Source organism: Rousettus aegyptiacus, unplaced genomic scaffold (genome assembly GCF_014176215.1).
Source record: "Rousettus aegyptiacus isolate mRouAeg1 unplaced genomic scaffold, mRouAeg1.p scaffold_m13_p_1, whole genome shotgun sequence".
In the NCBI taxonomy this organism is placed as follows: domain Eukaryota; kingdom Metazoa; phylum Chordata; class Mammalia; order Chiroptera; family Pteropodidae; genus Rousettus; species Rousettus aegyptiacus.
The window spans coordinates 165,698,283-165,714,535 of NW_023416284.1; the positions used below are offsets into that span (position 1 = coordinate 165,698,283).

The following is a 16,253-nucleotide window of genomic DNA, read 5'->3' on the forward strand; positions in this document are numbered from 1 at the left end:
CCCAAAACTAAAAACTAAACTAAAATCAATAAACTATCAACCAGCACACAGGACGTTCCTGTTTTTGTAAAAACAAAATCATGTATTTGTAAAAATTAAACTTCTAGGGAATGAAGACAACCTGGATTAAAGAAATTGAAACCAGTAGTAAGTATATACAATGAAGCCACACCACCAAAGCTGTGTACTTTACAACAATGGCTGACCAGTCTAGACTGAATTTGTCCTCCAGCTCTGAAACACAAAACACAGAGTACCAGGGAGCTTCAGAAGATCATCACCACCAAAAATATGTGACACATCACACAGAGGTCCCCTGCATAGTAAGGCAAAGAATCAAAAAGCCATACATCAGGGAGGACATAAAGTAAATACGAGGTTGTTTTTTTTTCCCCAACCCTTTTCAAAAGGCTTTTTTTGAGAAGCACAAAGAAGGAAATTCACTTAAAATCTCAACCATAAATACATAAGACATGCTGAGATCACATAATTCTGCCCTAGAGTTACAGATGTCTGAGGTATTTGAACACCCTGGTATAGAATGGAGCTTAACTCGTGTCAATTATGCTGTTTCACACTCTGATTCTGTCACTCAAAAGGATGAAATACTACATAAAACACACACGCACGCACACACACACAGTAGGGAGAAAAGAAACTACTTACTTTTCTTCTTAAAAAGTTTAATTAAAGACTTGATCTTTGTATTAATGAAGACCACCATTTCCAGAATGCCTACATAGGACTTATAAATTTAAATCACATTAAAAACTCAGTCCAGCAGGCAGGTGGCAAGCTTCTGCTCCGGATTCTAACTTGGATTCTAACTTCTTCCTCTGTTCTCAAATCATTAGACATCTGCCCGGGATGATGTAACTTGGAGGTTGAGCTTATTGTCAGGTAGTTACAAACTATTAACAGTCCTTGGACCTGAAAATCTCCCACTGAAACCTAATCTTTAAGGCTGAGAGCCGCCAGTGACAACATGTGCAGAAAGAGAAAGCCAATCACAGTTCTTATTTGCATGATAGCCACATCAGTCTTTCCGCCTCAGGGCTCACTTATTCAGTTTTCTCTACAGCAGATCAGAAGTTTCTCCTCTCTGGAGTCCACAGAGTAGTACAGATTTCCTCTATGGAGTCAAGGTGAAGCAAACATGTTCCCCATTCTCACCAGGCCACAATGAACGTCCGTATCTTTTTACTGGAGCCAACAAGTCTTAAAGCAAGTCTGTTGGTTCTCTTTGACTCTCCAGTTAATTCAAGCATTGGAACTGATTTAGGGAGGAAAAAAAGAGCCAAACTATTGTTTCCCCAACCACGCCCCCAGGCTCTGCCTCCCACACCAAAGGAACGTTTATAAGCAGTAAAACTTTACAATAGAACAAGTCTCCAAGGAGCCGTGATGACTTCCTTGCATTTTCGTGCAAATTAGTACTCCACGTCTTTTCACCCAGGTTTTTTTTTTTTTTTTTTTTTTGCCAGTGATTGAGAACCAGCATTGTAATTGTTCCAAAGTGTGATCTTATTTGCATCTAGTTGTCACAACTCCCCCAACACCTCAAAGCCTGCTAACTTCCCTGTCTCGAGGAAGAAATTAAATCTGTATTTTAAGTTTATCATCTAAATACTCGGTATAAAAAAATTGCACAACCTTCCCCTCTCCCACTCCTGTTAGTTGTTTCTCTTTAATGCAAATATTATACTGTATTGAGTTTCGGTTCTTTTGTTCATTTGCAATTAACCTGAGAGAACTGGGGAAACACAAATAGAGAGAGAAGAATCAGAAATGGGGTATAAGCTGGTACTAGAAAAATATATTCCGGGGTAAAGGAACAGGGAACAAAAAGGAAAAGAATACAGATCCGTTAATAGTATAAAGAAGGACAAAGGAAAAGAATGGTCCCTGCCTCTTCCCAACTCCACTCCATGGCAAAACAATGTTTGAAACACATTAGACAACCTCTTATTTCGTAGCTTTGAGCCAGACTTATAACTGAATGGAAAAATGTAATAACCCACTAATTCAAAACATTTAGTTTGTAACAAAAGCTTTTAGTCAAAGAATAAAATTTATAGAAGAGGCTCCCTCCAGGGAAAGCTTTGGAATGATTCCTTCTAAAATCTCCCCCCTCCCCTACACACCCCAATAATCTTATTTTTTTTTTGAGCAACAAAAGTAAACAACAACAAAAAAATAAAACCCATATTATCATATTAACACGCATATTATCACAGATTTCCAATTTGCGTTCTTTTATCCTATACGTAACATAGCTTTACTTAAAAGTAATTATATGGCCAGATGGCAAATAACAAATGACCGAGGCTGTAAATTAAATGATATAGCTGTCTCTAATTAGTGAGCAAAGTTCCCCCTAGGAAAACAAATTTATAAGCAAGAGTGACCTCTCTCTGCTTCCAGAGGTGCAGGTAGTAGCATGCTCTGGACAGAAGCACTCCTATTCACAATCTACAAGTTTCTAAAGTTAAATGTCACCATGCCACACCTGCGAATGAAAACAGCATGTAGCTTTTCATGTGTACAAGAACTGAGATCCAAACTTTGATTCATCCATTAAAAAGGTAAATTCTGAGCACATGCATGCTAAGCGTCACTCATTTGGGATACATCAGTGAGGTCCCTGCCCTCATGGAGCTTACATCATTTAACAATAAACTACAATTCTATGGTGTATTAGAAGGTTGTAAGTGCAATGGACACAAGAAAATGCTGAATAAGAAGGGTTATGGGAGTTGGAGGTGCCAGCTTGCACTATTAAGTAGGAGTCAGGATACACCTCACTGAAAAGTAAAAACTTTGAGGCAATGGCAATAAAACAAAAATCTGTACAGTGAATTTCACTGGCTCTCATTTTAAACAGGGCGATTCATTCACTGGATAGTGAGACTTTTCTGATCCACCAGGACTAGTTAGAGAAGTCTAAGAAAATGAACAGTAGTAAGAGTCATGCATGGAGTAACTTCCTTTCTCATCCGATGCTAAACTTGAAATTAAGTGGCCACAGTTGTGTACAGATAATGCCACTGTCTGGTCACCACTGGTCAGGGGTGAGTCTAGGGGTAGAAAGGAGGCTTCCTTCCATGCCAGAGCTTCAGGGAGCAACCAACTACATCATGGCACTTATTGTGTTACATACTAAGTTCTGTAAGAGCTGATTGATTACAAAGATTCTTCCCAGTAATTTTATCATCTCTTCATATCCTGCCTATAAGCTTGAGAACAGGGAAGTGTTTTCATCTTAAAATTTGCACTGCCTCGATGTCGCAGGTTACTGAAGAGCCATGTTTTTATGAAAGTGCCCAGCGTTTTTTAACTGCTCAGTTTGCACATTGGACCGAAAATAAACCCATGGTACTTCCTATTTGCTATAACAGCAGCAACAGTGTTTTTAAAAGTCCTGATTAATATCCCAAACACGGAAAACTCGACAGTGTAGCACAGGAGTGAAGAGCCCAAGTGCGGAGCCGCCTTGCCACACCTTGCTTTCTTCATCTGTAAAGTGGAAGTAATAACAATATTTATATTCCGTCATCAAGTTGTTAGAACGGTACCCGGTATGTGGTAAGCATATATATGCTAAGTATTTGTTAGATAGACGAATAAAATCTTAAGAGAGAGCTAAACTGCCCTAAGCTTAATAAAGGGTCAGTCATGTTTTAACAGAAGGAAGGTCCACTTCAGACCTCACGGTTGTCTTTCTGCTTGTCTCGGAGTCCAACTGCCAGCTCCATGAGTGACCGCTCTAAACCCGTCACTTCCAGTTTTTACGCACATTTATCTTTTTTCTACAGCCAAAGATTCTTCCTCTAATCACTTTTTTTAAATTCCCAGTGAGACTCTGGCATTAATTCTAACTTCTAACTAGTACCTAGCGAACTTCTAACTAGTACCAATGGCCTTTTTTCTCTCCTCAGTTTTCTAATTATCTTTTTAATCACGTACTGCTAACAACCCAATTTTTGAGCTATTCTTCACAGACGCTGCAGCACACGACAGTTGGCCTTTAAACAACATGGGTTTGAACTGCACGAGTCCACTTACACGTGGATTTTTTTCAATAAATACGTGAATGTGTTTTTTCTTATAATTTTCTTAACAACATTTGCTTTCCCTAGCTTACTTTATTGTAAGAACACAGTATATTATACATATAAGATACGAAATAGGTGTTGATTAACTATTTGTTATCTGTAAGGCTTTCGGTCAACATTTGGCTAGTAGTAAGTAGTCGAGTTTTGGATGAGTCAAGAGTTAGACACGAATTTGCAACTGCACAGGGACTGGCGCCCCCGCCCTGCATTATTCAAGCATCAGCAGCGTTCCTTTCCTACCTCTGACTGCTCCTTCTCTGGATTCTGACAAACTCCTAACACATCAAAGAGCCAGTCCTTAAATCTCTGTCCTGTGTTACTTACTTACTCCCCCTTGAAACCTTAATGATTCTGCAGGTGTAAGGCAGGAGTCGGCCAATTACAGCCCTTGGGCCAAATCCTGCAGGCCCCTTTTTTAAATGGTTGAAAAAGAAAACTAAAAGAAGGATATTTCATACACGTGAAAATTACGTTGCATTCCAATTTCTGTGTCCAATGATAAAGTGGCGATGGAACGGCATGCACCCATTTGCTTCCGTATCGTCCACGGCTGCTCCCGGTCTGCAGGCGACAGCGGAACTGAGAAGTGGTGGCAAAGACTGTACGGTCCGCAAAAACATCTACTGTCTGGACCTTCACGGAAAAAGGCTGCTGACCCATGGATTAAGCTCCTGCCTTTAAACACCCCTGTTCAATCCTCATCTCCGTCTATCACCTTTCATTTCTCTGTCCTCTAGTTCCATATCGCTAACCTCTAATAGAATTTTACATTATCTCAAACTCAATGTCCAATTTAGGACGATTTGCTTTTCCCCCAAACCCTAGCTGCTTATCAAGAATGTTCTCATTTCTATTAGATCTACGGTCAATTTTTCAATGAACCAGACAGGTAAATTTAATGTTTAGTTAAAAATGAGAAAACTGAGATCTAGAAGTTAATGTATGTCCCCGCTGGGAGGAGAATCTGGGTGTCTTGATCTGTTCTCTTTCCCGAGCACTAAGTTTTGAAAAGCCATCTTTAGTTAGTACATGCAACTTTAGATTGAGCATTTATTAGCTGGCTTGTGTCAGGCATATGGGTTAAAAGTAAATCAAACATAGTCACTGACCTTAGGAAAGTCACATAGTCCAGTGGAGACATCGCCCAAACAGATAAGTACAATAAAATAATGAATAAGCACAGAGAGAGAGATAAGGCCATGCTGTTACTGGTAAAGATGACAAAGGGCATGTCCCTCGTTCAGAAAGCAAACAGCTGTTACAGAACAGAAGGGGGGATGCTCAGGTAAAGCACAGTCATGGTGCATGCCTGCGCACGCGCACATTCTCACTCACGCGCACACATGCGCGCGCGCGAAGGTCTGTAACCTTACAGGAGACTGAGGTGGGCAGAAGTGGCAAGGGAGGCAGAGAGAGGGGGCGGGAGCCAGACCTCGAAGGGCACTGCTTGCCATACGGGGTGGGTTTTAGTTGGTGGGCCCGGGAGTCACCAAAGGCATTCAAGCAGGAAAGCTGTATGGCATTCTAAAAACTGCCATCTTTTAAAAGCTCACTAGTGATGCACAATGTGTATATTTGAATGGGCTTGACTGGGGGCTGGGAGGGAAACTGGGGAACTGGTGCAGCAATCCACGCCTAAGGTAAGGAGCTCAGAATCAGTTCTTATTAAGCGTTATGTTTGACAACTCCCTTGGTCTTATCAGCCTGTATTTACCAGTCTTTATTTACCAGTTTGTAATGTTTCAGGAACCATTATATACTTAAGGTATAATAGTCTAAAGAGTAAAAGCCCTAGCTATTTAATAAATGATTCTGTTACCATTCATACTTTCATTACAGTGCGACCTTTAAATATACTCTTATTGTTTTTATTAAGGACAAAAAAATTATATGTTGAAACTTAAAAGCTTCTTAAGAGCAGAGCTGTCTAAGGCTCCCAGGACTCATAGATAAGGCTTCCATCCCTCTCTTCCCCTCCCCGCTTCCCCATGTCCATTTACACAAAACCTCAGGTCCTCCTAGGTGCATTAAATGCAGTTAGGGCATTAAGTTTTTATTTTGAATCCAAAAAACCTTCACAAACTTTGTTAAACAGTATTTACTAAAAAGAAACATTTTCGAATACTGTACACAGGAGTTATAGGCAGAAACAAAGCATATTATATACACATTTTGAACTACACAAAATTGAATTCTACATCAATTGAAAATGGAATATATAATCGATAAGACCACTATGGTCTTCTAAGTTGGAAGGAGAGGGAAGAGAAAAGAAAAATCCGACATAATGGAGTTCTTTTCTGGTTAGGGTCATGCACTAAATGATAATTTTAAGCATTTCTCAAAGGAATTTTAACTCTTCAAAAACAGAAAATGTCTCAGCCCAACATAATCTATAAATAATGCTTCTACTGACTGTCAATTTATTTTAGGCTAGTTTTTAAAATCAAACAACATCTGAAATAGAAGACTCTATATAACTAAGTTAATTTAGGTGTGCTCATAATCTTTATGTATGGTTAAAATATTTGAAATAAAATTTTTAAATCTTCAAACACACTCATTCTGTCTTGTACTTTGCAGACTCATTGGAGGACTGGAAAACATCATAACAGAAAGTATCCAATATAAGCCCCTGGTCCTATAAAATAAAATGTATAACAGTGGGAAGAGATTTTAGAAATTTCTAAAACGTAACTAGCAATATAATCTACTAAAAAAAAAACATTTATAATAATACTTTAGTAGTAGATAAACTTACAGTTTAGGCCAATCTTCTATTTATTAAGGAAAAAGTCTTCCTATAACTTTAACTTTTGGAGGAAAGAATTGTTTCATGTTTTTATAAACGTTTTTACATTGAGAGTAATTGTATATAGCCTATAATACTTATCTATCAAAATAATAATTATTATTGAAGCTGCAAAGCAAATCAATAATACAGGCAGATAAATTAATATGATCAATAAATGCATAAATAAGGGAATAAAATTTAAAAACAGGGCTGCCAGATAAAATATGGGATGCCTAGATAAAGCTAAATTTCAGATAGACAAAATTTCACTATTAAGGGATTTTGTTTAGCCTACAGTAAAATTTATTTGTTAATACAACTATAATTTATGATATTTAAAAAATAGCCTTAAGTATTTGACACAATAGATGAAAAAATATACTTTATATTATTCAACACGAATTGAACTGACTGTATATAGAGTCTTCTTGTTTGGCATTTAATCGATTCGAAACAAACTGAAAGATCAGTTGGTCACTTGTGACAAGAGTCAACAAATTATAATATTCATCTCTCAGTAATCTAAGATCTTAAGCATTTAAAACATCTACTTTTCTTTGATTTACTTGCCAGTTAGCTGCCATGTGAGAAGAATGTTAGAGCCATCACACAGTGGAAGGGCCAGACTGCCATCTCCCTAATCCAGCAGACATTAGCAGGACAACTGGTACTACATACCCCTGCTGTGATGAAATACAAGTATAAATTTCATCTATGGTAAATTCAAGTGAGACATTTTTGATAAGTTAAAATTTTCCACTCTACAGAAAATACGAGACCTAGAGGAAAAAATGAAAATAATCAAACTAAAAGTGAAACATTTTGCTGGTCTGGCTTCTCCAATACGTCAATTAAATAATAATAATAGGAACATGCCAGATTAAAAGAGATTTAAGGAACATCACACCACCACAACCAGATGCATGATCCCAGGCAGGATACTAGTTTTGGATAAACCAGCTATAAAGGCCTTTTTTTAGACAAGTGGGGAAATTTGAATATACAGGTATCATTCTTATGCTTTTCTCAATTGCATAATGAGGTTTAAAAACACACACAAGGTTTAAAAAGAAATATTGTAGAGATAATCTCCACAGAATGAAAACATGTGTCTGACAAGACATGCTCATGAAAAATTATTTTAACTAGCCTGTGAATCATGCTATTTCACAAAAGTACATTAAAAAGCACCAATGTTCTAGAGCTTCAATGGTACAATGGTCTTTTCTTTTGCTTCTGAATTAATCTTTAATCATGAATCACATGGCATATTGAAAGCAAGACAAATGGAAATCACTCTCTTCATCAATATCTGGTGGGGGTAGTGGCTGGGGGTAGAAAGGGAAACCTTAAGAGATGATAATGTATCATTTCTTTAGAAGGAACCTGATCTGACATGCACTTTGCCAGTTAATTCTGATGCTAGGAAACACCCTTAACTCTGCATGTGTTGAAGCTAAAGGCTTCTGCTGTAGATCCTAGTTAATAATTTAATCTAAACCATTGCCACCATCTGCTCCGTCAATTTCAAAACGTCTGCTATCACTGTGACTAGTTTAGCCGAGCCACAATATTCATGTGACAAATGTTGAACAAATGAAAGGCCAGGCAGACAAAAAACATGCTATGAAAAAGAAACCCCAATCAAAAGCGCAGAACACAAAGGGAGCCCTGCTGACAAAGCATTCAAAGTTCCACCCTGCCTGCAGGGATGGAAGGGTGCACTGTCCCGCTAACGCGGGGAATGTGACAGTCCAGGGACTGTCTGGAGATGATGGGCACGAGGTGGGGCTGACAGGGGAGAGCTTTGTGAACGGAAATAATAGGGGTACAGCAAGGGCAAGCTGGAAAAGGGGGATTTCGCAGGTTCCTAGAAATTTGGAGCTGAAAAAGAGTACGAAGTACCAAATCCACTCCATTTATTTTATAAAAATAAGTAACTTGCAGTAGACCACAGTTACCCAACTTCTAAGCTAATTATTCATCTTGTGCTCCAGTTTTCAATACACCATGATACCTCTGCCTTCACTGCCAGGGGGCTGGGGGGGAGAGGATTCCAGAGACCTTCACTGATTGCTGCATCTGTGTCTTTGCCCTTGATCCCTAATATCCACTTGGTATGCCCCTATTCATTTCTCAAGGGATAATGCAAATATTAACCTTCCTTAAGAAGCATTCCTTGACAAAGCTTTAGTAATTCTTTAATTCAAAAATAAATGCCATTTTACTTCAAGGACAACTTCCTCAAAAGTGAACTCTACCTGTCTGAAAGAGAATAATTTCATTAACTCTTATACTTGAAACCATCATTCTTCACAGCATGTTGTACAGCCCTAATCCATCATTTAATTCATTCTACTCAGCCTATATTAGGCATATAAAGGCTCATTTCAGGAGGGAAATAATGTATATGAGTAGAGCTACAAATCAATTAGCTGAATTGTAAAGTTAACTCGCTTTACCTTTCCCAATTCAAATATCATTCAAAATACATTTTCTGAATGCATACTGAGGATCCAGCCCATCTTAGAGAAGAGAATAATTTTCAATCACTTGAAAATTAAAATATATTTTCTGTGCTATTTAAATTAACATAATCATATCCCTTTATAATAAAAATAATTTAAAGGGAAATGAATCTCAAAATTTGAAAAGAAAAAGAGTTAATGCAACCTTTCTTCTAAGACCTTCAGGGAAGAAAAAAAATCTCATTGTGGAATTAAAAGCCAAAGTATAATGTGATAATCTTAGAAATCTAATTTAAGAGAGTCATGTGATTAGCTGAAGTACTTTAGATTTGGGGCTCTCTTGTACTTTTTAAATTGGACAATATTAAGAACCTGCTCTATTGATGGTGTTACAAAATCTACAAGGAATCCACACTTGAGGAGACTTCTACTTAGAAAAAAAAAACTGGAAGCAAAGGAGACTCCCAAATCCAGACTACCAGGAGAAAACTGACAAACTGAAGTGGAAGGGCGCCACCTACAGGGGGACGCTGTACACTGCAAGAAGCATTGACTGGAGAAGGATTCCTGCTGCTGTCTCCAGACCGAAGAGCTTGGAAGGGCTCTGGTTTGACACACTTCCATTCACTCTCATGCCCCAAAAGAATATTCTCATCTTCTTCCGCCAAAGAAGGATTATACTCTATAAATCTGTGCCCCCCCCCTTGAGCCTCAATTTAGACAAAGTTGATCTCATACCTCCAGAAAAATTTGCAAATATTCACAAACTACCTAGTATCTGCAACCAAGCTCAGATTGAAGAAACACCCCTGAGTTATATAAAACGTTTCTGAATCAGTCAGAAGGTAGTTATATGTAACTGAATAACTAGGCTAAGAAAAAAAGAGGTCCACATTAATTTCCAAACAAAAGGTAAGATCTTAACAATAAAGAAATCCAAAGGAGACTGTTTTCATTTCGGGAGGAGATGATTCTGAAACCATATTGTCCATGAATATTAAAAAAAAAAAAAAGTTTATTTAATTTGAAATGACTGAAGGGATAGCAGATTATCACCTAAATTCTTTCCTATTAGTGATCAATAAAGTATAAAGATTTAAATAAAAGAATCATCTGAGCTAATTATATCAATAAGCAATGGAACGATCTCATGAACTCAGTTTTTCTTTACTCTTTCCTGTGATTTCTTATATTGTTTCACATATGGTTAAGATAAATGTTATAATTAATAAGCTGTGCTATCCCTTGCTTTTGTTAAGGGGCCAGCTGGCTCACATTGCAAAATGATAATTAGACAAATTAAGAAAGACTGCTTTGGTTTGCTGATGAACTGACAGCAATACTTAGAAACATTTCCAACTATTACCTGGTTTTCTAGTAATGGTAAAGGTTGAGCTATGTGAGGATAATATTTATCTGGTTACTGTTAGATTTTTTTCAAAAAAAAAAATTCACATTGTCCTAAACTACTTAATAAACAGCAGCAGAATTCTTCAAACGGAAAACCCATAGCCCCTTATGAAGCATGAGTGCGGCAAAGGCTTTGTAATTACGCTGGAGGAGGAGCAAAGAAAGGTCAGCCTGTCATAAAACGATGTTCAGAATTGGTCTAGAGAGTACCGAACTTCCATTAAAGTCAGGCAGTTGAAAACTTTTGAAATGAATAAAACGTTCTTATAAACTCAGTTTTTCATATTCTTGCATTAATTTTTCTTTAATTCAGAAAGAAAAGAGTATTTTTAATAAGTTAACAAGAAAGGAGAACAAGAGATAAGAATGAAAACATCAATTATTGTATGGAGACATATTGCTCAGCATCTCTAAATTCTAGAAACCTAATCTTTCTAAAGCAAGGATTTCACAGGGTCGCTTTCTGAACTGACAGGGCAGAAGTGCCTCCATGCTTGTTGGCATTTCCTGGTTCTCGAGGGCAATACAGCGAGGGCGCAGCTGGAAGGAAGGGAGGCATGTTGATTGCAGAGCCAACATAATTAGGCTCACACAGAATCCGAGGAAAATCAAATGCTCGTCAAAACAATAACTGTAAAAAAAATGATACGCTTAGCAGCTCCCTGTCAGCATCACGAGGGTTGGAAACAGAAACCAGAAAAAGTAATAATGGAATTCTCGATATCTCAGCAAATAACATTAGGAAGGATTGAGATCAGCAGTCGTCTTCACGTGCCTAACAATATTTTTAAGATTCGGTCAAATATATGAAGGTTGGAATTGTAATGACAGGTGAGAGTATTTCATAATTCACTCCACTGTTTAATTTAGTGTTGCTTTTACTAAAAATAAAATAAAATAAAAAAGTGATGGGTGGAGGGGATAGAAGTCACATAGGAATTTGACTGACAAGGAAGACACAGGCAATCAATGTTTCCCTGAACCAGAATTAAAAAAATAATAATAATAAGATATTTGGGGTAGAAAATAAAACCAATTGGTTCTTCAAATGTCAAATAGTTTTCTCAAAACTCAACTTTTATAGCAGCTGTATCAGAAGTGTCAGCTCAATCCATTTTTATCATCTTATCTGAAACACCTACCTCTTCGTGAATGGCAATCCATAAGTCATTCTATGATAAAACAATGAAACTGCCACAATCAATTTTCATTAGCAAACCGTATTTAATTAAGTATACATTTAGGCTATCTAGGGCAGCCCTAAAACATCTACACTTTCCCATATTTGTCTTGATGTTCATGCCCGATCAGCTCTCATCCGACTAGAATTTAATTATTTTATTAGATCTGTTTTCTAAAGAGAAACACTCACCAACTGCGCCCCACTGGATAGAGGAATCAGCCACAGACTCCAGACGATATAGTACATTCATTATCAAAATAAGTCCCAGAGCATCTATAGAGAGAACGCCTTCCAGCAGGACACCCCAAGTCAAAACAGGATAAAACCCACTTCTTCGCTCTGTCTCCTCCCTCTTCCTCTTGTCAGTGCAATCGCAACTGCCCATCAACAACGATAACTCTATATTCTGAACTTTCTAGCTTCATTTCAATTGTGTTTAACACCATCACCCTCCCCCGTCCCCGCAAAACGGCCTCTTCTTACTGCAGCTGCTGAATGCCACAAATAGCTTCTTGTATAATTTGACTTAGAATGCGCCCCAAACTAGACGTGTTGAATGGCAACGTGAATGCTTCATTCAGAGAGAACCAAAATGTGTAGAATGTCCTAAAAACATCACAGTGGCAAAGGGGATCATTTGGAAGTCTTGGGGCGGAGGACTGCTCTCAGCAGTAGCCTGCAAATTCTTCTCAGGTCTATGCAAATGGCAAAATATGGGTTTCAGAAGATCCCCACAGTGATCAAAAGAAGATTAACTAATCCCCCTCAGCCTGCCCTGTCTAGAAGGCATTTCCCAAACTTGCCTCCATTCTCCATGGGGAATTTTTCTTCCAGCTTTCCTAATAAATGTACCTACCCTCCATCTATTCATGATCTCGAATCAATGATCCACTCTTAGGTTGATTAAAATGTTTTTTAAATTGTGAGTCCTAATGCGGTTTACACAAGGCCAGCCCCTCTGATATTTTCGTAAGCTCCTGGAGGGCCAGAGCCAGCCTTGCACTTTGTACAGAGCCAAACTTGGGCTCACGCAAAGTCATCTGCTCTGCAATTTGATACAAGATGATAACATGTAACATTCACAGGCACCAAAGAAAGGGAATAATCAGTCAGCTATCACTGTGAAATGGGCGAGGGAAGGAAAGGCTGGAGAATTTAAAAGCATTTGTTCTATTTGTTCTATAGTGCCATAATTGTCTTACCGCTATGAAAATGTCCCTTAATAGCTTACAAATACTAAACAATATTTTCATACAGATAATGGCTATTTCAATCTCATAAGTGCAAGTCATTTTTTGAAAAGCTTCCTTGTGTGTTAAAATTGGAATTTATTTTCTTGAAAAATGGAGTATATTGGCTATCAAATGATTACAAAAGAGGGTGGGCAAAAGGGAGGAGTTAAAGGAAAAAACTCTTGGTTGTTATGTAAGAATCAGTGGGTTACTTTTTACCTGCTCTCTTCCCATCATCCTTGGGTCTTGGATTAATCGCCATTTCTTACACCTCCTGGCACTCACTCTCGTTGACACCGGTACTTTTCTTTTATAGCACTAATAATTGTTTTTGTGTAGTTATTTGTTTGTGACTGTATCTACCACTAGGAACATAATCCGGACCACAGAAAGAGGCCATGGCTCCCTGGATCCAGAGGGCCTCGGGCCTGAGCACCAGATCTGATATACAGTGGGCATCTCATGGATATTTTATTATAGGAATGAATTATAGGAAGAAAAGAAACAGTTTAAACAAAATGAGCGTAGAGAAGTTAGCCTTGTTCTATGATACAAAAAAAAAAAAAAAAAAAACCCTCATGTTGAAGTATCATAATACTGATAAAAAGCTTTTAACAAGAGAGAAGAGGTCATTTCAAAAAATCATTTCATCTGTTTCTAGCCCTGACTAGTTCACTAAAGACACTACTCACCAAGCACTACATCAGGCACTGGAAACATTAAGATGAAGACAACCCTCTCTTAGAAAGCCTTCTTCGATCTTTTCATCTCCAAAGCCCTATCCACTTTTCTGTGGCTTATCCACCCATAACTGTGCTTATCTGTCTCCCTTACGAGGACCTTCACTCCTCGAAGACAGGAACTGCACCTTTACTGGCTTTAGAGATGCCAGCAAGCTAGTTGATTGAATAACAAAATGAATGAATAAAAGATCCATTTCTTGTTAGTAAAGAATTCCACTGGATGGAAGAAGACAGATACAATCACATAGTATTGGCAATAAGACACATTATAAAATAGAAAGTGCTTTCTAATGGGGGCTGGAAAGAAAGAATATTACAGAAAACATGATAAAGGAAACGACATGTGAGCTAGACCCTGACAGGCGCATAAGGTTCGCTAGATGGAGAAGGATATGAAACACATTCCAACTAAATAAAAGAGCAAGGGCGAAGGCATAAAGAAAAGGACAAGCCATCCGTGTGCCGAGAATACTGAGTCATGGGTATGACGATGGTTCACCTTCCTCTCACAGCCCCAGTCAAATCGCCTTGCAGAGTGCACTGCCCGGGAGTGGCGATTAGCTGGAAACTATACTTCCAAGACCCCCTTACACCTAGGCTTCCTGATCTGCACGTTGGTGCAGCTGGTGAACCTGGCTGAGGACTTGAGTCCATACTCCTGCTTCAGCTATTGCTGCTGCCGAGTCTGACTGCTCAGGCATTTCAGTATTTCAGTAGGAGCGGTAATTGAGGCCTCAGTGCCCACTTCTTACTTTCGTGGGGATGGTAAGCAGAGTAGGTGACATTCATTTTGTCAGTAAGGTACACAGCTGGGGCAATGCGGTCTGGGAGTTAAAAATGGAGCCAGCTTTCCGACTGCAGCAGAGGTGACGGCTTCCTCGGTGAGCCAGTTCTGAGGGGCTGAAGGGTGGGGTTCTGGGAGTTTAGCTTGGACCTATTCCCCAAGCTTTTCCAATGATCTTGTAAGTACCATACACCCATGCGTTAAGTCCCCTTCTGCTTACATCACTGCCTGAGACGACCTGCTGGCCCGACGGGATGCAATTTGCTGGCCCAATGAGTTTGTAGGGGTGACATGGCTGGAAACGGAAGTCAGGACCAGTTGTGAGGAAACTGGCCTATCTAGTCAAAGGGGTCAGACTTCCTGCAGTGAGCAATGGTTAAACATCAAAAGTTTTCATGTAAGATGACGTGTTTTAGAAAAAATTTAAAGACAAAGGAAAACTGAATTAAAAAGCAGACAGATTCCACAAATCCAAGGTAAACTAATGTCGATGGGAGATAAATGGTCTGCGCTCCTTATGCTAATGATTTCCCCCACGCCAAACCTCTGGTGGTATCATAAGTCTTCCTGCCTCTCTTCAGTGAGTGTATCTAGTCCAGGTAGGACACTCACTGAGCAGGGGGTAAATACAGTCGGCCACCTACTGACCAGGTTAGCCTCTAGTCTCACCACTGTCTCTTTTGAGTTCATGTTGTTGGGCAATTATGAGTGAATATTTTAGTTCCTGATTACTTCCTACTTTGACAGACTGATTTTTTTTCTAAGACGGGTTTGTACTAACTATATAGTCAGAATCAAAGTCATAAGTAAAAAATAATATATTCTCTGTATTTATTTTTAAAGTGCTACCTTTTCTCCAATCTTCATTAAAATATGACTCTGAAATACTGCATAAATTCTGATAAAGAACACACAATAACATCTAACCATTCTCAGTATTTAGGGAAAGAACATCAGATGATTGAAACAATACAGCCAACACCTTATTAAAGTAGCTCTGAAGGAAATACTAGAACACTTAGATGCGAACAACAGTATCTACTCATTATATTAAGCAAAAAGTATTTATTAAGGCATATTCAGGAGCTTTCAGAATCTCCAGGAAGGTCAGAGGGTAAGTTTACATGCCACACAGCCAGGACTGTTAGTTGCTGTGAAACATTGCTATTGCTGCCACCTGCTGGCCATCACTGGTCATCGCTGATCATGTACAAGTCTGGATGCCAAGTGTCCACAGAAACCAGTACCAGAAAGGAGGCCAGTGCTGCTGGGCTTACTAGTAGATCCAAACAACCTATGCAGGTGCTGCCTAACATTCCTCATTTTGGCATCCAAATTCAATAAGAGTGCTGTTGCACTCTAGCTGCAAGGGAGTCTGGAAGGTAGAGGCATTAGCTTTAGCTAATATGATAGGAGAGGAAGTCAGGCCAGACAGAGAATGAGATGGGAGTTTAGCGAGCCAATGGCAGAATCTGCTGCAGGATTTATGGCCACGCTCTTTAAGAAGAACAAGCACTAATATGG

General features: G+C 38.7%; 1 protein-coding gene across 5 annotated transcripts in view; it reads right to left on the reverse strand.

Moving 5' to 3' along the window:
• NHSL1 (NHS like 1) overlaps positions 1-16,253 on the reverse strand; it is a 126,381-nt gene that overhangs the window by 58,271 nt on the left and 51,857 nt on the right. For 2 of the 5 annotated variants that reach the window (XM_016132681.2, XM_036222091.1), the window contains exon 1: positions 667-14,645. The exons of the other annotated variants lie outside the window; for them this stretch is intronic. In XM_016132681.2, the coding sequence (XP_015988167.2) occupies positions 667-724 (58 nt within the window). In that variant the 5' untranslated portion in view covers positions 725-14,645. Of the gene's footprint in view, positions 1-666; positions 14,646-16,253 lie in introns of those variants that run through there. 5 annotated transcript variants of the gene reach the window in all.